This window comes from Oncorhynchus tshawytscha, unplaced genomic scaffold (genome assembly GCF_018296145.1).
Source record: "Oncorhynchus tshawytscha isolate Ot180627B unplaced genomic scaffold, Otsh_v2.0 Un_contig_1793_pilon_pilon, whole genome shotgun sequence".
NCBI classification, from domain to species: Eukaryota; Metazoa; Chordata; class Actinopteri; order Salmoniformes; family Salmonidae; genus Oncorhynchus; species Oncorhynchus tshawytscha.
In genome coordinates, this window is record NW_024609650.1 from 43,314 (window position 1) to 65,935 (window position 22,622).

At 44.7% G+C, this 22,622-nt stretch overlaps 1 protein-coding gene across 1 annotated transcript in view; it reads left to right on the forward strand.

Annotated features, from left to right (window-relative positions):
- LOC112239810 (probable E3 ubiquitin-protein ligase HERC1) overlaps positions 1-22,622 on the forward strand; it is a 211,754-nt gene that overhangs the window by 12,186 nt on the left and 176,946 nt on the right. The window contains 5 exon segments of the mRNA XM_042316629.1: positions 4,656-4,967; positions 6,940-7,036; positions 14,423-14,566; positions 15,058-15,185; positions 21,686-21,698. Of these exon segments, the coding sequence (XP_042172563.1) occupies positions 4,656-4,967; positions 6,940-7,036; positions 14,423-14,566; positions 15,058-15,185; positions 21,686-21,698 (694 nt within the window).

The window sequence follows — 22,622 nt, forward strand, 5'->3', positions numbered from 1 at the left end:
AGGAGTTAGCTAGTGTAGCCTAGAGGAGTTAGCTAGTGTAGCCTAGAGGAGTTAGCTAGTGTAGCCTAGAGGAGTTAGCTAGTGTAGCCTAGAGGAGTTAGCTAGTGTAGCCTAGAGGAGTTAGCTAGTGTAGCCTAGAGGAGTTAGCTAGTGTAGCCTAGAGGAGTTAGCTAGTGTAGCCTAGAGGAGTTAGCTAGTGTAGCCTAGAGGAGAGCTAGTGTAGCCTAGAGGAGTTAGCTAGTGTAGCCTAGAGGAGTTAGCTAGTGTAGCCTAGAGGAGTTAGCTAGTGTAGCCTAGAGGACTTAGCTAGTGTAGCCTAGAGGAGAGCTAGTTAGCCTAGAGGACTTAGCTAGTGTAGCCTAGAGGAGTTAGCTAGTGTAGCCTAGAGGAGTTAGCTAGTGTAGCCTAGAGGAGTTAGCTAGTGTAGCCTAGAGGAGTATAGCTAGTAGCCTAGAGGAGTTAGCTAGTGTAGCCTAGAGGAGTTAGCTAGTGTAGCCTAGAGGAGTTAGCTAGTGTAGCCTAGAGGAGTTAGCCTAGAGTGTAGCCTAGAGGAGTTAGCTGGTGTAGCCTAGAGGAGTTAGCTAGTGTAGCCTAGAGGACTTAGCTAGTGTAGCCTAGAGGAGTTAGCTAGTGTAGCCTAGAGGACTTAGCTAGTGTAGCCTAGAGGATTTTAGCTAGTGTAGCCTAGAGGAGTTAGCTAGTGTAGCCTAGAGGAGTTAGCTAGTGTAGCCTAGAGGAGTTAGCTAGTGTAGCCTAGAGGAGTTAGCTAGTGTAGCCCTAGAGGAGAGCTAGTGTAGCCTAGAGCTAGTGTAGCCTAGAGGAGTTAGTGTAGCCTAGCTGTGTAGCCTAGAGGAGTTAGCTAGTGTAGCCTAGAGGAGTTAGCTAGTGTAGCCTAGAGCTAGTGTAGCCTAGAGGAGTTAGCTAGTGTAGCCTAGAGGAGTTAGCTAGTTTAGCCTAGAGGAGTTAGCAGTGTAGCCTAGAGAGTTAGAGCAGTGTAGCCTAGAGGAGTTAGCTAGTTAGAGCAGTGTAGCCTAGAGGAGTTAGCTAGTGTAGCCTAGAGGAGTTAGCTAGTGTAGCCTAGAGGACTTAGCTAGTGTAGCCTAGAGGAGTTAGCTAGTGTAGCCTAGAGGACTTAGCTAGTGTAGCCTAGAGGACTTAGCTAGTGTAGCCTAGAGGAGTTAGCTAGTGTAGCCTAGAGAAGTTAGCTAGTGTAGCCTAGAGGAGTTAGCTAGTGTAGCCTAGAGGAGTTAGCTAGTGTAGCCTAGAGGAGTTAGCTAGTGTAGCCTAGAGGACTTAGCTAGTGTAGCCTAGAGGAGTTAGCTAGTGTAGCCTAGAGGACTTAGCTAGTGTAGCCTAGAGGAGTTAGCTAGTGTAGCCTAGAGGAGTTAGCTAGTGTAGCCTAGGAGTTAGCTAGTGTAGCCTAGAGGAGTTAGCTAGTGTAGCCTAGAGGAGTTAGCTAGTGTAGCCTAGGGAGGCTAGTTAGATTTGTAGCCTAGAGGAGTTAGCTAGTGTAGCCTAGAGGACTTAGCTAGTGTAGCCTAGAGGAGTTAGCTAGTGTAGCCTAGAGGACTTAGCTAGTGTAGCCTAGAGGACTTAGCTAGTGTAGCCTAGAGGAGTTAGCTAGTGTAGCCTAGAGGAGTTAGCTAGTGTAGCCTAGAGGAGTTAGCTAGTGTAGCCTAGAGGACTTAGCTAGTGTAGCCTAGAGGAGTTAGCTAGTGTAGCCTAGAGGACTTAGCTAGTGTAGCCTAGAGGAGTTAGCTAGTGTAGCCTAGAGGACTTAGCTAGTGTAGCCTAGAGGAGTTAGCTAGTGTAGCCTAGTTCTGAGAGGAGACCTTAAAGAAGAGACTAAGTGAAAATCCATTGGAGCGGGAAGAGTGGCTTTCATGGATTAAAAAGTAAAGGTTACTCTGTTCTTCCCATCTTCTGTTCCCCAATCATGGTTGGTTATTGAGATGTCACATTAAGCTTGGGCGGTATTCGGATTGTCATACCTTCAAGCCGACCTTGTGCCATACCGGGATATTCAGTAATACTGGGATATTCGATAATACTGGGATATTCAGTAATACCGGGATATTCGATAATACCGGGATATTCGGTAATACTGGGATATTCAGTAATACCGGGATATTCGATAATACCGGCAATGAACAAAATGGGCACAATTTTCAAACCCCACTGAGCTTCTGTAATCCGAAAGGTTAGCAATGCTAACAAGTACATTTAAAATCCCATAGAGAATGCTAACCAAATGCTAACGAGTGCATTGTGAACATTTTATACAGTATTTGACATGGACAGGTGTCCTAGCTCATAAAGTTACGCAGAAATGGTACGCACAGTTTGCTGCATGCACAAAACATTTAAATATTAGACAGAAAGGGGGGATACCTAGTCATTTGTACAGGGAAAGGGGAGGATACCTAGTCATTTGTACAGGGAAAGGGGGGGATACCTAGTCATTTGTACAGGGAAAGGGGGATACCTAGTCATTTGTACAGGGAAAGGGGGATACCTAGTCATTTGTACAGGGAAAGGGGGGATACCTAGTCATTTGTACAGGGAAAGGGGGGATACCTAGTCATTTGTACAGGGAAAAGGGGGATACCTAGTCATTTGTACAGGGAAATTTGTACAGGGGGGGATACCTAGTCATTTGTACAGGGAAAGGGGGGGGATACCTAGTCATTTGTACAGGGAAAGGGGGATACCTAGTCATTTGTACAGGGAAAGGGGGGATACCTAGTCATTTGTACAGGGAAAGGGGGATACCTAGTCATTTGTACAGGGAAAGGGGGATACCTAGTCATTTGTACAGGGAAAGGGGGATACCTAGTCATTTGTACAGGGAAAGGGGGGGGATACCTAGTCATTTGTACAGGGAAAGGGGGATACCTAGTCATTTGTACAGGGAAAGGGGGGGGATACCTAGTCAGTTGTACAGGGAAAGGGGGGATACCTAGTCATTTGTACAGGGAAAGGGGGGATACCTAGTCATTTGTACAGGGAAAGGGGGGGGGATACCTAGTCATTTGTACAGGGAAAGGGGGGATACCTAGTCATTTGTACAGGGAAAGGGGGATACCTAGTCATTTGTACAGGGAAAGGGGGGATACCTAGTCATTTGTACAGGGAAAGGGGGGATACCTAGTCATTTGTACAGGGAAATTTGTACAGGGGGGATACCTAGTCATTTGTACAGGGAAAGGGGGATACCTAGTCATTTGTACAGGGAAAGGGGGGGGATACCTAGTCATTTGTACAGGGAAAGGGGGGATACCTAGTCATTTGTACAGGGAAAGGGGGGATACCTAGTCATTTGTACAGGGAAAGGGGGATACCTAGTCATTTGTACAGGAAATGACTGAACTGAAATGTGTCTAACGCATTTAACCCAAACCCCTCTGAATCAGAGACGTGCGGGGGGGGGGGAGGGGACTGCCATAATCAACATCCACGTCATCTCTTGATCCTCTTGATTCTCTGCTGTTACCAAGAGAAGCTTGATTGCAGAAGAAACTAACCGCTTAGCTAGATAGCTAACGAGCTACTAAATTAGCAAACCAAATGCACAGAGCATTTAGCACTTTTCAGACAGTTAACTTAATAATCATAAGATATCTAGCCGGAAAAGATTTAGTTGTGAATTCCATACTGCAACTAGATAGCCTGGCGAGTGACTCACAAGCAATGATGTGTATAAACCCTGGATGACTGACAGGGGGTACTGTATTGAAGCCACAGGGCAGCCATCTTGGTACTCCTCCGTTGTAAAAAAAAAAAGATTGTAAAGCTATAGAAATGCATTTATAAATGTCTTTTTTCCATTTTTGTCACATTTATTCCATTACAGACACCTTTAATGCATACTTTTAACAGTAAAAGCTAAACAAAAAAAATGTTAAATAAAATAAAAAATATATTTTTTTTGTAGAGGACTAATGTTACTGTCTCCAATACAACAGAAAAATACTTAAAGACATGTCGTTTTGTCCTTTGAAACATTGAATTGTAATACTGTAGAGTTCTATCCATTCCTATGGAGGACTGCTCCTACTGGGGAGAACCAATATGGCCGACCGGTGGTTTCAAAGCCCCTCTATGGCCAGTACATAGTATCAGCCAAATCCAGGGTTAATATACATGATTGCTCACAAGGCTCCGGGTGTCACGTTCGTCATAACGAGGAGACCAAGGCGCAGCGTGATTAGAATACATTCTTCTTTTAATTAAACAAAGAACACTTAACAAAATAACAACGTAACAAAAATGAACGCTACAATAACAAGTGCGGACAGGCAACGACACATAGACAATAACCCACAAAAAATGCCCAAGGAATATGGATACGTAAATATGGTCCCCAATCAGAAACAACGATAAACCGCTGCCTCTGATTGGGAACACTCCAATTGGTTATTGTTGTTCCATGGTTCCCATGGTTAAGGAAAATCTGTGATTCCCATAACCAAGTCATTGTTATCGCAGGGTTGAGGAAAACAGTGATTCCCAGAAACTGTTTGAGGACCCGGCCATAAAAGTGATGTTTAAAAGAGATAAGTGGCTCTGACTGGATCATAGATCTTCACAGATGGTTAGGAAATGCCCATTGACAAGTGTGAATCCTAAACCCTGTGCTTGTCTGTCTGTGTCAGATTGAGGCAGGCCAATATTGCACCTTCGTCATCTCTTCTGACGGCTCTGTCAGAGCCTGTGGTAAAGGCAGCTACGGCAGATTGGGTCTGGGAGACTCCAACAACCAATCGTCTCTCAAGAAGCTGACCTTTGAACCTCACCGCGGCATCAAAAAGGTGACGTCTTCGAAGGGGTCGGACGGACACACACTGGCCTTCACCACGGAGGGAGAGGTGTTCAGTTGGGGAGACGGGGACTACGGAAAGTTGGGGCATGGGAACAGCTCCACACAGAAGTACCCCAAACTCATCCAGGGACCTCTGCAGGGAAAGGTAGGACTCAGACTACCACAGCCCCTAGACCACCACAGCCCCCAGACCATCACAGCCCCCGGACCATCACAGCCCACAGACAACCACAGCCCCCAGACCACCACAGCCCCTAGACCATCCCCTGAGACCACCACAGCCCCTAGACCCATCAGCCCCAGACCACAGACCACCACAGACCACCCCAGCCCCCAGACCACCACAGCCCCTAGACCATCACAGCCCCTAGACCACCACAGACCACCCAGCCCCTAGACCACCAGCCCCTAGACCACCACAGCCCCTAGACCATCACAGCCCCCAGACCACCACAGACCACCCCAGCCCCCAGACCACCACAGCCCCTAGACCATCAGCCCCAGACCACCACCTACCCCAGCCCCCAGACCACCACAGCCCCAGACCTACAGCCCCAGACCACCACCCCCAGACCACCACAGCCCCTAGACCACCACAGCCCCTAGACCACCACAGCCCCTAGACCACCACAGCCCCTAGACCACCACAGCCCCTAGAGCCCCCACTACCACAGCCCCAGACCATCACAGCCCCCCTAGCCCACAGCCCCCAGACCACCACAGCCCCACAGACCACCACAGCCCCTAGACCATCACAGACCACCACAGCCCTAGACCACCACAGACCACCACAGACCACCCCCTAGACCACCACAGCCCCCACCACAGCCCCTAGACCACGACAGACCACCACAGCCCCTAGACCATCACAGACCACCACAGCCCCTAGACCACCACACAGACCACCACAGACCCCCTAGACCATCACAGACCACCACAGACCACCACAGCCCCTAGACCTCACAGACCACCACAGCCCCCAGATAACCACAGCCCCTAGACCACCACAGACCACCACAGCCCCTAGACCCACAGACCACCACAGCCCATAGACCACCAGACCCACCAGACCACCACAGCCCCTAGACCACCACACAGCCCCAGACCCTACCACAGACCATCACAGACCACCACAGCCCCTAGACCCCACAGACCACCCACAGCCCATGGACCATCACAGACCCCACAGATAGACCACCACAGACCACCACAGCCCCTAGACCCTCACAGACCACCACAGACCACCACAGCCCCTAGACCACCCAGCCCCTAGACCACCACAGACCACCACAGCCCCTAGACCATCACAGACCACCACAGCCCATAGACCACCACAGACCACCACCGCCCCTAGACCACCACAGCCCCTAGACCACCACAGCCCCTAGACCACCACAGTAAGCAACTGTGTGTTGTTTGTCATGACTTGTTTGAGATAATTCACCGAAAACAAAATGGTGCTTTACCAATAGAGATGTGTTGAGTGTTATTGTAAGGGATAATCAACCAGGGACTATGTGTTCTATAGAATATAATGAACGCCGTGGGGAGCTGTGTTTCCACGGCACGGTAACCGAGAGAAACCGACTTCCATGGAGTCACGTTATCTTCCGGAGAACACATTATAGAGCCCCTCGTTGATTTTATATCCCTTTTATACCAAGGCTATAATTGAACACATTTACCAGGTAGAAATGTGTTTATCATACACTTTGAAACAGTGGGGCAAGTTTACAGTAGTTGCCTCGGTAACCAAACAGACTGGTTAGTTTAGCTAACCGAACCACCAGTCCTACAGTAGTTGCCTCGGTAACCAAACAGACTGGTTAGTTTAGCTAACCGAACCACCAGTCCTAGTTCGTCTATTATGAAAATCTTAATTCAACACAGCCAATATTTCCACTTTTGCTTTCAAAAGCAGCTGAAACATCTAAGAATGAACTATAGTCGTGTAATTATCCCGGGCATTATAGGATACATGATGCATGCTCTAGAAAAGCCCTTCCGAGCCAATCAGAAACGGGTTTTCAACAATGCCATGGTGTAATAATGTGTCATTTCATTAAACGAGTATGTTTTAGTGTGTCGTGTCTCAATGCCGAATGTTGTTGGGCCAGGTGGTGGTGTGTGTGTCAGCGGGCTACCGACACAGTGCAGCGGTCAGTGAGGATGGAGAGCTCTACACGTGGGGTGAAGGAGACTTCGGGAGATTAGGTAAATGTTAGCATTATTAGCATCCTGAACATTATTAACACTGAACATTATTAACACTGAACATTATTACCTCTGAACATTATTAACACTGAACATTATTACCTCTGAACATTATTAACACTGAACATTATTAACACTGAACATTATCACTCTGAACATTATTAACACTGAACATTATTAACACTGAACATTATCAACTCTGAACATTATCAGCACTCTGAACATTATCAGCACTCTGAACATTATTAACACTGAACATTATTAACCCTGAACATTATCAGCACACTGAACATTATTAACACTGAACATTATTAACACTGAACATTATTACACTGAACATTATTACTCTGAACATTATTAACACTAAACATTATTAACACTGAACATTATTAACACTGAACATTATTAACACTGAACATTATTACTCTGAACATTATTAACACTGAACATTATTAACACTAAACATTATCAGTACCCTGAACATTATTAACACTGAACATTATTAACACTGAACATTATTAACACTGAACATTACCATTCTTAACATTAACACTGAATCTTATTTGAGGGCAGGGTCCTACACTAACATACTGGTGCTACTAACTAGTTCAGTTGGTGGTACTGGTGCTACTAACTAGTTCAGTTGGTGGTACTGGTGCTACTAACTAGTTCAGTTGGTGGTACTGGTGCTACTAACTAGTTCAGTTGGTGGTACTGGTGCTACTAACTAGTTCAGTTGTTGGAACTGGTGCTACTAACTAGTTCAGTTGTTGGAACTGGTGCTACTAACTAGTTCAGTTGGTGGTTGTTGGTAACTACTAACTAGTTCAACTGGTGCTACTAACTAGTTAACAGTTGTTTGGTACTGGTGCTACTAACTAGTTCAGTTGCTACTAACTTGTACTGGTGCTACTAAACAGTTGGTGGTACTGGTGCTACTAATTAGTTCAGTTGGTACTGGTGTAGTTCAGTTGGTGGTGCTACACTGTTCATTTGTGCTACTAACTAGTTCAGTTGTTGGAACTGGTGCTACTAACTAGTTCAGTTGTTGGAACCAGCACATGATTTGGTCGCACCAATGTTTTTTTAATAAAATAATTGATAATTGATAATGAACTGGCTTGTGTCCCTTAATATGCCTGTAATTCAATACAGAACCAGGCTAATAATGACTAACCGTCTGATACATTAGCATGCTTGTGTTCTTACATTGATTTGGATGTACTGTAACAGCGGAGAAAAGAGACCGTGAAAATGAAGTGCAAAATGTATTTTATTACAGATTTCAAAATGCCATGCGTTCTTTTCTGTGAAAGGGCAGAATAAAAACATTTTAAAAAATGAAACTTGATACCAAAATGATTCAACAACAACAACAACAACAACAACAACAACAACGGAAAGCGAGGAGAAGGACTAGCAGTGTTTTCAAAAACAAATGGCAACTGGATTGATGCAATTAATCCTGATTCTGTCAGGTATTGCCTTTCCATCTACCTGAAAATGGTCAGGCTATCATTAGCATCGCTAACGGCTCCACAAAGTGGTAGACATATAGGCCTTACGCACACAGCAGAGCTCCACATACAGGTCAGTTTGCCAGTGGCACACCGGACCAGTGCCAATTGGAAGCTACTGGCCCCGAATGTTAAAACACACCCAACAACAAAAATACTGGCCCGGGTTTCATCTGACAGGAATGATGCGATGCATAATTTTAGTGGCAGTTGATTTTTTAAATCTTTCATTTGCGGGGCTGAGCGATGTCGCCTATACAGGGTTCATACAGACATTGGCAAGTCAAATTGAAGGACTTTCAATGACTCATTCAAACCCGTACGTAATCATCATTTGAAAGGACTCATCCCAACCCGTACGTAATCATCATTTGAAAGGACTCATCCCAACCCGTACGTAATCATCATTTTCAAGGACCTACATTTTATATTTAATTGTGGTAATAATCATCATTGGTTCCATGACTCAGGCCATGCCCTACGGGCATCAGATTCAGGACTCATCCCAACCCCGTGGAGATAATCATCATTTTCAGGACCAGGTCTGATCCCAGTGGAGATGGATGATACATCATACAGGACCAGGTCTGATCCCAGTGGTGATGGATAATCATCATTTTCAGGACCAGGTCTGATCCCAGTGGAGATGGATGATACAGGACCAGTGGGTGATACAGGACCATTCCCAGATGACTGATTCAAAGGTCTAATCCCAGTGGAGATGGATCATCCCAACCAGGTCTGATAGTGTAATGGGATCATTTTCAATGACTCATCTGAACCCATGTGGACGTAATGGGATGGATCATTTTCAAGGACCTGGACATTTTATATTTAATTGTGGAGATGGATGATACAGGACCAGGTTCCATGGTCTGCCATGGCCCAGTGGAGATGGATGATACAGGACCAGGTCTGATCCCAGTGGAGATGGATGATACAGGACCAGGTCTGAGCCCAGTGGAGATGGATGATACAGGACCAGGTCTGATCCCAGTGGAGATGGATGATACAGGACCAGGTCTGAGCCCAGTGGAGATGGATGATACAGGACCAGGTCTGAGCCCAGTGGAGATGGATGATACAGGACCAGGTCTGATCCCAGTGGAGATGGATGATACAGGACCAGGTCTGATCCCAGTGGAGATGGATGATACAGGACCAGGTCTGATCCCAGTGGAGATGGATGATACAGGACCAGGTCTGATCCCAGTGGAGATGGATGATACAGGACCAGGTCTGATCCCAGTGGAGATGGATGATATCCCAGTGGAGATGGATGATACAGGACCAGGGAGCCCAGGTCTGAGCCCAGTGGAGATGGATGATACAGGACCAGGTCTGATCCCAGTGGAGATGGATGATACAGGACCAGGTCTGATCCCAGTGGAGATGGATGATACAGGACCAGGTCTGATCCCAGTGGAGATGGATGACACTGGACCAGGTCTGATCCCAGTGGAGATGGATGATACCGGACCATGTCTGATCCCAGTGAAGATGGATGATACAGGACCAGGTCTGATCCCAGTGGAGATGGATGATACAGGACCAGGTCTGAGCCCAGTGGAGATGGATGATTAAGGACCAGGTCTGCAGGATGCTTTTCAGGCAATTGAAACACCATAAGACCTCTGCACACAAGGGAAATCAGAAAAACGCGGAGTGGATTTCAGTGCCCTGAGACCTCTACAGACACTTGATGCAGCTCTTATTCCAACAGCTCCCCTGCCTATCAGCATGGGACTATTTAATACCCTGTCTCTCACCAGTAAATCCCTCCTCCTACACGACCACGAGAAGCTTGACATCATGTTCCTAACTGAAACCTGGCATTATCCTGTGGTCTACTCAGCCCTAAATGAGCCCCGTCTTCTCCATGACTGTGCTTCTAGTTTATCGGTCTCTGAAGCCTAACCCTTCCTTCACTCTGCGCCACCTCAACCAACATTGTGATTATAAGAGATTTCAAAATCCACATGAACTCTCCATCATGTTACTCTGCTGCTGGCCAATTTTACAGGTCAATATCCAACCACCAGTTTCTCTCCAAGGTGTTGGAAAAAGGGGTTTCTGTACAGCTCCAGGACCTTCTCAATAAGAACAACCTATATGAGAAGTTCCAGCCAGGTTTCCGACCAGCCCACAGTACTGAAACGGCCCTACTCAGGGTCACCAACGACCTGGCTCTCCCTGTCTCCTGATCCTCCTGGACTTGAGCACAGCGTTTGACGCTGTCGAGAAGCTCGTCCATGTCTTTATCTCCTCAATGCTGAACTACTGCAACACCCTCTTCATCTGGATCCCTGGTAGGAGGCTCCTGAAGAACTACAACTCTCTTCATCTGGATACCTGGTAGGAGTCTCCTGAAGAACTACAAATCTCTTCATCTGGATCCCTGGCAGGAGTCTCCTGAAGAACTACAACACTCTTCATCTGGATCCCTGGCAGGAGTCTCCTGAAGAACTACAACTCTCTTCATCTGGATCCCTGGTAGGAGTCTCCTGAAGAACTACAACTCTCTTCATCTGGATCCCTGGTAGGAGTCTCCTGAAGAACTACAACACTCTTCATCTGGATCCCTGGCAGGAGTCTCCTGAAGAACTACAACTCTCTTCATCTGGATCCCTGGTAGGAGTCTCCTGAAGAACTACAACTCTCTTCATCTGGATCCCTGGTAGGAGTCTCCTGAAGAACTACAACTGTTCATCTGGATCCCTGGCAGGAGTCTCCTGAAAAACTCTTCATCTGGATCCCTCCAATACATTCAGAACTGCCACCATCCTTGCATCTGTGCGGTCCCTGTCTCATTCCGGATTGAAATCAAAAACCTCCCGCTGACATTCCAGTGTATTCCTTGTCTCAAAGAACTACTCTCCCTCCATAACCCTACCCGCACCCTCAGGTCAAGCGATAGCCTGCTTCTCCACACCCCAGCTAGTCAGTCTTTCCGTGTTGTAACTAGTCTGTCTGTGTTGTAGCTAGTCAGTCTGTCTGTGTTGTAGCTAGTCAGTCTGTCCGTGTTGTAACTAGTCTGTCTGTGTTGTAGCTAGTCAGTCTGTCCGTGTTGTAACTAGTCTGTCAGTCCGTGTTGTAACTAGTCAGTCTGTCCGTGTTGTAACTAGTCAGTCTGTCCGTGTTGTAACTAGTCAGTCTGTCCGTGTTGTAACTAGTCAGTCTGTCCGTGTTGTAGCTAGTCAGTCTGTCCGTGTTGTAACTAGTCAGTCTGTCCGTGTTGTAACTAGTCAGTCTGTCCGTGTTGTAGCTAGTCAGTCTGTCCGTGTTGTAACTAGTCAGTCTGTCCGTGTTGTAGCTAGTCAGTCTGTCCGTGTTGTAGCTAGTCAGTCTGTCCGTGTTGTAACTAGTCAGTCTGTCCGTGTTGTAACTAGTCAGTCTGTCCGTGTTGTAACTAGTCAGTCTGTCCGTGTTGTAACTAGTCAGTCTGTCCGTGTTGTAACTAGTCTAGTCAGTCTGTCCGTGTTGTAACTAGTCAGTCTGTCCGTGTTGTAACTAGTCAGTCTGTCCGTGTTGTAACTAGTCAGTCTGTCCGTGTTGTAACTAGTCAGTCTGTCCGTGTTGTAACTAGTCAGTCTGTCCGTGTTGTAACTAGTCAGTCTGTCCGTGTTGTAACTAGTCAGTCTGTCCGTGTTGTAGCTAGTCAGTCTGTCCGTGTTGTAACTAGTCAGTCTGTCCGTGTTGTAGCTAGTCAGTCTGTCCGTGTTGTAACTAGTCAGTCTGTCCGTGTTGTAACTAGTCAGTCTGTCCGTGTTGTAACTAGTCAGTCTGTCCGTGTTGTAACTAGTCAGTCTGTCCGTGTTGTAACTAGTCAGTCTGTCCGTGTTGTAACTAGTCAGTCTGTCCGTGTTGTAACTAGTCAGTCTGTCCGTGTTGTAACTAGTCAGTCTGTCCGTGTTGTAACTAGTCAGTCTGTCCGTGTTGTAACTAGTCAGTCTGTCCGTGTTGTAACTAGTCAGTCTGTCCGTGTTGTAACTAGTCAGTCTGTCCGTGTTGTAACTAGTCAGTCTGTCCGTGTTGTATCTAGTCTGTCTGTGTTGTAACTAGTCAGTCTGTCTGTGTTGTAGCTAGTCAGTCTGTCTGTGTTGTAGCTAGTCTGTCCATGTTGTATTGTATCTAGTTTTCCAATCTGTTTCTGACAGATTATCTATAGGCTATATGTGTGCAGCGGGCATATTTCTCTGCTGTCTGGTTGATAATATATTTCTCTGCTGTCTGGTTGATAATATATTTCTCTGCTGTCTGGTTGATAATATATTTCTCCACTGTCTGGTTGATATTATATTTCTCCACTGTCTGGTTGATATGTTGATAATATATTTCTCCACTGTCTGGTTGATATGTTGATAATATATTTCTCCACTGTCTGGTTGATATGTTGATAATATATTTCTCTGCTGTCTGGTTGATAATATATTTCTCTGCTGTCTGGTTGATAATATATTTCTCTGCTGTCTGGTTGATAATATATTTCTCTGCTGTCTGGTTGATAATATATTTCTCTGCTGTCTGGTTGATAATATATTTCTCCACTGTCTGGTTGATATTATATTTCTCCACTGTCTGGTTGATATGTTGATAATATATTTCTCCACTGTCTGGTTGATATGTTGATAATATATTTCTCACTGTCTGGTTGATATGTTGATAATATATTTCTCCACTGTCTGGTTGATAATATATTTCTCCCCTGTCTGGTTGATAATATATTTCTCCACTGTCTGGTTGATAATATATTTCTCCACTGTCTGGTTGATAATATATTTCTCCACTGTCTGGTTGATATGTTGATAATATATTTCTCCACTGTCTTGTTGATAATATATTTCTCTACTGTCTGGTTGATAATATATTTCCCTGCTGTCTGGTTGATAATATATTTCCCTGCTGTCTGGTTGATAATATATTTCCCTGCTGTCTGGTTGATAATATATTTCTCTGCTGTCTGGTTGATAATATATTTCTCCACTGTCTGGTTGATATGTTGGTAATATATTTCTCCCCTGTCTGGTTGATATGTTGATAATATATTTCTCCACTGTCTGGATGATAATATATTTTTCCCCTGTCTGGTTGATAATATATTTCTCCACTGTCTGGTTGATATGTTGATAATATATTTCTCTGCTGTCTGGTTGATAATATATGTCTCCACTGTCTGGTCGATAATATATTTCTCTACTGTCTGGTTGATATGTTGATAATATATTTCTCCACTGTCTGGTTGATAATATATTTCTCCACTGTCTGGTTGATATGTTGATAATATATTTCTCCGCTGTTTGTTTGATAATATATTTCTCTACTGTCTGGTTGATAATATATTTCCCTGCTGTCTGGTTGATAATATATTTCCCTGCTGTCTGGTTGATAATATATTTCTCCACTGTCTGGTTGATAATATATTTTTCCCCTGTCTGGTTGATAATATATTTCTTCCACTGTCTGGTTGATATGTTGATAATATATTTCTCCCCTGTCTGGTTGATATGTTGATAATATATTTCTCCCCTGTCTGGTTGATATGTTGATAATATATTTCTCCACTGTCTGGTTGATAATATATTTCTCCGCTGTCTGGTTGATAATATATTTCTCCACTGTCTGGTTGATAATATATTTCTCCCCTGTCTGGTTGATATGTTGGTAATATATTTCTCCCCTGTCTGGTTGATATGTTGATAATATATTTCTCCACTGTCTGGTTGATAATATATTTTTCCCCTGTCTGGTTGATAATATATTTCTCCACTGTCTGGTTGATAATATATTTCTCCACTGTCTGGTAGATAATATATTTTTCCCCCTGTCTGGTGTCTTGACATACCTCTCCTCTCTGTGTTTTGATGTGCAGGTCACGGAGACAGCAACAGCAGAAACATTCCTACTCTGGTCAAAGACATCAGCAACGTAGGAGAGGTGTCTTGTGGGAGTTCTCACACCATAGCTTTGTCAAAAGATGGCCGCACCGTGTGGTCCTTCGGAGGGGGAGACAATGGTGGGTGAAGGCTCAGGACGCAAGGCTGGAACCCATCGGGTGTTTTTATATCAGCGTCATTATGTGGAAACTATCACTATATCTCTAAATGTCAACATATATATGGAAATATAAAAGACAATATATAAATCAATAAATATAGTTTATTGTGTAATTCTATCTTCATATTGAATAATGGGTATTGGCAATATATCTCTAAATGTCAACATATATATGGAAATATAAAAGACAATATATAAATCAATAAATATAGTTTATTGTGTAATTCTATCTTCATATTGAAGAATGGGTTTTTACATAAATAATACGATTGGCAATATATCTCTAAATGTCGACATATATATGGAAATATAAAAGACGATATATAAATCAATAAATATAGTTTATTGTGTAATTCTATCTTCATATTGAATAATGGGTTTTTACATAAATAATACAATTGGCAATATGTCTCTAAATGTCTCTAAATGTGTAATTTGTCTATCCTGCAGGGAAACTGGGGCATGGAGATACAAACCGTGTCTATAAACCCAAAGTAGTGGAGGCCTTGCAGGGGATGTTCATAAGGAACGTGTGTGCTGGAAGCCAGTCCTCCCTGGCCCTGACCTCCACTGGACAGGTACGACTGACTGTTTACTGACTGTTTTACTGACTGTTGACTGACTGTTTACTGACTGTCCTCCCTGGCCCTGACCTCCACTGGACAGGTACGACTTACTGTTTACTGACTGTTTTAACCTTTAGAAACGGGAGGGAGGAATCTGGAACATCTGTACATGTACCTGGGCAGAGCGGTCCCATGCCAGGCTGTGTGTTCTACATGCTATATTTCTATACTGACCTGTCCCTGGGCAGAGCGGTCCCATGCCAGGCTGTGTGTTCTACATGCTATATTTCTATACTGACCTGTCCCTGGGCAGAACCTATCCCTGGGCATCATGTCTCTTCTACATGCTATATTTCTATACTGACCTGTCCCTGGGCAGAGCAGTCCCATGCCAGGCTGTGTGTTCTACATGCTATATTTCTATACTGACCTGTCCCTGGGCAGAGCAGTCCCATGCCAGGCTGTGTGTTCTACATGCTATATTTCTATACTGACCTGTCCCTGGGCAGAGCGGTCCCATGCCAGGCTGTGTGTTCTACATGCTATATTTCTATACTGACCTGTCCCTGGGCAGAACGGTCCCATGCCCAGGCTGTGTGTTCTACATGCTATATTTCTATACTGACCTGTCCCTGGGCAGTCCCATGCCCAGGCGGTTCCCATGCCCAGGCTGTCTGTTCTACATGCTATATTTCTACTACTGTCCCTGGGCATCATGTCTCTTCTACATGCTATATTTCTACTGACTGTCCCTGGGCATCATGTCTCTTCTACATGCTATATTTCTACACTATATTTCTACACTGACTGTCCCTGGGCATCATGTCTCTTCTACATGCTGACCTGTCCCTGGGCATCATGTCTCTTCTACATGCTATATTTCTACACTGACCTGTCCCTGGGCATCATGTCTCTTCTACATGCTATATTTCTACACTGACCTGTCCCTGGGCATCATGTCTCTTCTACATGCTATATTTCTATACTGACCTGTCCCTGGGCATCATGTCTCTTCTACATGCTATATTTCTACACTGACCTGTCCCTGGGCATCATGTCTCTTCTACATGCTATATTTCTATACTGACCTGTCCCTGGGCATCATGTCTCTTCTACATGCTATATTTCAGCATCATGTCTCTTCTACATGCTGGGCATCATGTCTCTTCTACATGCTATATTTCTATACTGACCTGTCCCTGGGCATCATGTCTCTTCTACATGCTATATTTCCCACCTGTCCCTGGGCATCATGTCTCTTCTACATGCTATATTTCTACTGACCTGTCCCTGGGCATCATGTCCCTGGGCTCTTCTACATGCTATATTTCTACTGACCTGTCCCTGGGCATCATGTCTCTTCTACATGCTATATTTCTATACTGACCTGTCCCTGGGCATACATGTACTGACCTGTCCCTCTACATGCTATATTTCCCATGACCTGTCCCTGGGCATCATGTCTCTTCTACATGCTATATTTCTACACTGACTGTCCCTGGGCATCATGTCTCTTCTACATGCTATATTTCTATACTGACCTGTCCCTGGGCATCATGTCTCTTCTACATGCTATATTTCTATACTGTCCCTGGGCATCATGTCTCTTCTACATGCTATATTTCTATACTGACCTGTCCCTGGGCATCATGTCTCTTCTACATGCTATAACTTCACTTTGTCTCTTGTAAAATAGTTGTTTTTTTAACTTGAAGGGAGGGATGGTATCCTGGTTAAATGAAGTGTATTGCACAGGGATGGGTCACAACAACAGCAACAACGACAGACGATGCCTTGGGCATAAAAACACTGGCTGTGGCTTTTGGGTTTGATCTTGGAATTCTGCTAGTCAACGATTCAAGGAATTCTTTCGTTTTGTGAATAAACAGAAGACTGTTTTGTTGATATAATCTGTCCCTGGTTGTGTGGAGTGTTGCTGTTTTCACTTTACCCTATATTAAATGTCCTGTAGCAATGATCTCTGGTACTCTGTGTCTGGTTATAGTAAGAAAGAGACACAACTCCTGTTAATCACATTATGTTGCTCATTGTGTTACTGTTAACCAGGATGTTAAAATAAGTATTTATCACAAAATGTTTTTGTATGTTTATATACAGTTCCCTTTAGTCCAACTGGCAATACTATCAAAGATTTTTTACAACTTAACCAAGATAGACCACAGCCTGTCGTTTCCAATGGGAACAAACGAGTCATAGTGGGCAGAACAAGCAAGGAGGTGGGCAGAGCCAATCACGAGATAGGGAGATTCTATTGGCTCATTCTAGCATGCATCTGCATAATTATTTACCTTTAGCGAACACCTCCCTGCCTTTCAGTCCTTCTACACAACACAATTCAAAATTAAAAAACCTTTTGCAAAGGGTAAAGTCTACAAAACTTAGTCCACTCTGTTCATAACAGATTTTAGTTTTTGGAACAGAACTGTTTAATGAGCAGAATGTCTGCCATAATCCATGTTGTTCTGTGTTCTCCCACTGCCAGCCAGTGGTCTTCCTGTCACTACCATACCTTTCCACCTGGCTACTCCTACCCCGGACAACAGCACTGCACCCCCAACAGCAACTCGCCCAAGCCTTCCCCATTTCTCCTTCTCCCAAATCCATTCAGCTGATGTTCTGAAAGAGCTGCAAAATCTGGACCCCTACAAATCATCCGGGCTAGACAATCTGGACCCTTTCTTTCTAAAATTATCTGCCGAAATTGTTGCCACCCCTATTACTAGCCTGTTCAACCTCTCTTTCGTGTCGTCTGAGATTCCCAAAGATTGGAAAGCAGCTGCGGTCATCCCCCTCTTCAAAGACCTATATCTATCCTACCGTGCCTTTCTAAGGTCTTCGAAAGCCAAGTCAACAAACAGATTACCGACCATTTCGAATCTCACCATACCTTCTCTGCTATGCAATCTGGTTTCAGAGCTGGTCATGGGTGCACCTCAGCCACGCACAAGGTCCTAAACGATATCTTAACCGCCATCGATAAGAAACATTACTGTGCAGCCGTATTCATTGATCTGGCCAAGGCTTTCGACTCTGTCAATCACCACATCCTCATCGGCAGACTCGACAGCCTTGGTTTCTCAAATAATTGCCTCGCCTGGTTCACCAACTACTTCTCTGATAGAGTTCAGTGTGTCAAATCGGAGGGTCTGCTGTCCGGACCTCTGGCAGTCTCTATGGGGGTGCCACAGGGTTCAATTCTTGGACCGACTCTCTTCTCTGTATACATCAATGAGGTCGCTCTTGCTGCTGGTGAGTCCCTGATCCACCTCTACGCAGACGACACCATTCTGTATACTTCCGGCCCTTCTTTGGACACTGTGTTAACAACCCTCCAGGCAAGCTTCAATGCCATACAACTCTCCTTCCGTGGCCTCCAATTGCTCTTAAATACAAGTAAAACTAAATGCATGCTCTTCAACCGATCGCTACCTGCACCTACCAGCCTGTCCAACATCACTACTCTGGACGGCTCTGACTTAGAATACGTGGACAACTACAAATACTTAGGTGTCTGGTTAGACTGTAAACTCTCCTTCCAGACCCATATCAAACATCTCCAATCCAAAGTTAAATCTAGAATTGGCTTCCTATTTCGCAACAAAGCATCCTTCACTCATGCTGCCAAACATACCCTTGTAAAACTGACCATCCTACCAGTCCTCGACTTTGGCGATGTCATTTACAAAATAGCCTCCAATACCCTACTCAACAAATTGGATGCAGTCTATCACAGTGCAATCCGTTTTATCACCAAAGCCCCATATACTACCCACCATTCGACCTGTACGCTCTCGTTGGCTGGCCCTCGCTTCATACTCGTCGCCAAACCCACTGGCTCCATGTCATCTACAAGACCCTGCTAGGTAAAGTCCCCCTTATCTCAGCTCGCTGGTCACCATAGCATCTCCCACCTGTAGCACACGCTCCAGCAGGTATATCTCTCTAGTCACCCCCAAAACCAATTCTTTCTTTGGCCGCCTCTCCTTCCAGTTCTCTGCTGCCAATGACTGGAACAAACTACAAAAATCTCTGAAACTGGAAACACTTATCTCCCTCACTAGCTTTAAGCACCAACTGTCAGAGCAGCTCACAGATTACTGCACCTGTACATAGCCCACCTATAATTTAGCCCAAACAACTACCTCTTTCCCAACTGTATTTAATTTTAATTTATTTATTTATTTTGCTCCTTTGCACCCCATTATTTTTATTTCTACTTTGCACATTCTTCCATTGCAAAACTACCATTCCAGTGTTTTACTTGCTATATTGTATTTACTTTGCCACCATGGCCTTTTTTGCCTTTACCTCCCTTCTCACCTCATATCCTCAAATTGTATATAGACTTGTTTATACTGTATTATTGACTGTATGTTTGTTTTACTCCATGTGTAACTCTGTGTCGTTGTATCTGTCGAACTGCTTTGCTTTATCTTGGCCAGGTCGCAATTGTAAATGAGAACTTGTTCTCAACTTGCCTACCTGGTTAAATAAAGGTAAATAAATAGTGAGTGGAAACGCCACGCAGCTGCTTCACATTTATACAGGCAGTGAAATATCTGTCTCGTTGTTCTATCGATACTGTTTGCAAGTAACTTCCTGTTGCGATGTCTTTTATATGGCCTGGTTCCAGGTATATTTGACATGGAAATAACCATAGGAGTTGGCAAGACTCCTATAAACAGATCTGGGACCAGGCTACTTTTAATATGCAGACCCTTTAATCCTGACTGGTTCTAGTGACTGGTTCTATGTCCTGTGTTCTCGTGACTGGTTCTATGTCCTGTGTTCTAGTGACTGGTTCTATGTCCTGTGTTCTAGTGACTGGTTCTATGTCCTGTGTTCTAGTGACTGGTTCTATGTCCTGTGTTCTAGTGACTGGTTCTATGTCCTGTGTTCTCGTGACTGGTTCTATATCCTGTGTTCTAGTGACTGGTTCTATATCCTGTGTTCTAGTGACTGGTTCTATGTCCTGTGTTCTAGTGACTGGTTCTAGTGACTGGTTCTATGTCCTGTGTTCTAGTGACTGGTTCTATGTCCTGTGTTCTAGTGACTGGTGATGTCCTGTGTTCTAGTGACTGGTTCTATGTCCTGTGTTCTAGTGACTGGTTCTATGTCCTGTGTTCTAGTGACTGGTTCTATGTCCTGTGTTCTCGTGACTGGTTCTATGTCCTGTGTTCTAGTGACTGGTTCTATATCCTGTGTTCTAGTGACTGGTTCTATGTCCTGTGTTCTAGTGACTGGTTCTATGTCCTGTGTTCTAGTGACTGGTTCTATGTCCTGTGTTCTAGTGACTGGTTCTATGTCCTGTGTTCTAGTGACTGGTTCTATGTCCTGTGTTCTAATGACTGGTTCTATGTCCTGTGTTCTAGTAACTGGTTCTAGTGACTGGTTCTATGTCCTGTGTTCTAGTGACTGGTTCTATATCCTGTGTTCTAATGACTGGTTCTATGTCCTGTGTTCTAGTAACTGGCCCTGTGTTGTCCTGTGTTTTAGTAACTGGTCCTGTGTTGTCCTGCGTTTTAGTAACTGCCCTGTTCTAGTGACTGGTTCTGTTGTCCTGTGTTCTAGTGACTGGTTCTAGTAACTGGTCCTGTGTTGTAGTAACTGGTCCTGTTGTAGTAACCGGTCCTGTGTTGTCCTGTGTTCTAGTAACTGGCCCTGTGTTGTCCTGTGTTTTAGTAACTGGTCCTGTGTTGTCCTGCGTTTTAGTAACTGGTCCTGTGTTGTAGTAACTGGTCCTGTGTTGTCCTGTGTTTTAGTAACTGGTCCTGTGTTGTCCTGTGTTTTAGTAACTGGTCCTGTGTTTGTTGGTCCTGTGTTGTAGTAACTGGCCCTGTGTTGTCCTGTGTTGTAGTAACTGAGGTCCTGTGTTGTCCTGTAACTGGTCCTGTGTTTTAGTAACTGGTCCTGTGTTGTCCTGCGTTTTAGTAACTGGTCCTGTGTTGTCCTGTAAGGTGGTCCTGTGTTGCTAGTAACTGGTCCTGTGTTGCTCCTGTGAAGTGTAACTGGTCCTGCTGATTGAGTAGTGACTGGTCCAGGGTGTTGTCCTGTGTAGGAGACAGCCACTGTCTAGTCCTGTGTTGTCCTTAAAAAAAAAAAAAAAGTGATTGTAGTAAATCTGATGTCCTGTGTTGTTAGTAAGACAGAGGTAGAAGGTAGTAAGAGAGTGCTGAAAGAGAGAGACAGAGGTAGAAGGTAGTAGAGAGAGTGCTGAAAGAGAGAGACAGAGGTAGAAGGTAGTGAGAGTGCTGAAAGAGAGAGACTGAAGGTAGTGAGAGTGCTGAAAGAGAGAGACAGAGGTAGAAGGTAGTAGAGTGCTGAAAGAGAGTCCAGTGGTAGGTAACTGGTCCTGAAAGTTGAGAGACAGGTCCTGAAGGTAGTAGTAGAGTGCTGAGACAGAGGTAGAAGGTAGTAACTGGTCCTGAAAGAGAGAGACAGAGGTAGAAGGTAGTAACTGGTCCTGTGAGAGACCTAGAAGGTAGTTCCAGGTGTATGCCTGGGGCTAGAAGGTAGTAGAGAGAGTGCTGAAAGAGAGAGACTGTAGGCTCCTCTGAAGCCACTGCAGAGAGACAGAGCTGATGAGGTAGAGAGAGTGCTGACAGAGAGACAGGGTAGAAGGTGGAGTGCTCCATAGAGAGACAGAGGTAGAAGGTAGTAGAGAGTGCTGAAAGAGTAAAACAACCCTTAAAAAAATAAAAGATGATTATTTTAAATCAATGATGTAAGTGTTTTGCGTTTTTATTGGTTAGAGTGAGACAGAGGTAGAAGGTAGTAGAGAGAGTGCTGAAAGAGAGAGACAGAGGTAGAAGGTAGTAGAGAGAGTGCTGAAAGAGAGAGACAGAGGTAGAAGGTAGTAGAGAGAGTGCTGAAAGAGAGAGACAGAGGTAGAAGGTAGTAGAGAGAGTGCTGAAAGAGAGACATAGGTAGAAGGTAGTAGAGAGAGTGCTGAAAGAGAGAGAGTAGAAGGTAGAGAGTGCTGAAAGAGAGAGACAGAGGTAGAAGGTAGTAGAGAGAGTGCTGAAAGAGAGAGACAGAGGTAGAAGGTAGTAGAGAGAGTGCTGAAAGAGAGAGACAGAGGTAGAAGGTAGTAGAGAGAGTGCTGAAAGAGAGAGACAGAGGTAGAAGGTAGTAGAGAGAGTGCTGAAAGAGAGAGACAGAGGTAGAAGGCTAGAGAGAGTGCTGAAAGAGAGAGACAGAGGTAGAAAGTAGAGAGAGTGCTGAAAGAGAGAGACAGAGGTAGAAGGTAGTAGAGAGAGTGCTGAAAGAGAGACATAGGTAGAAGGTAGTAGAGAGAGTGCTGAAAGAGAGAGACAGAGGTAGAAGGTAGTAGAGAGAGTGCTGAAAGAGAGAGACAGAGGTAGAAGGTAGTAGAGAGAGTGCTGAAAGAGAGAGACAGAGGTAGAAGGTAGTAGAGAGAGTGCTGAA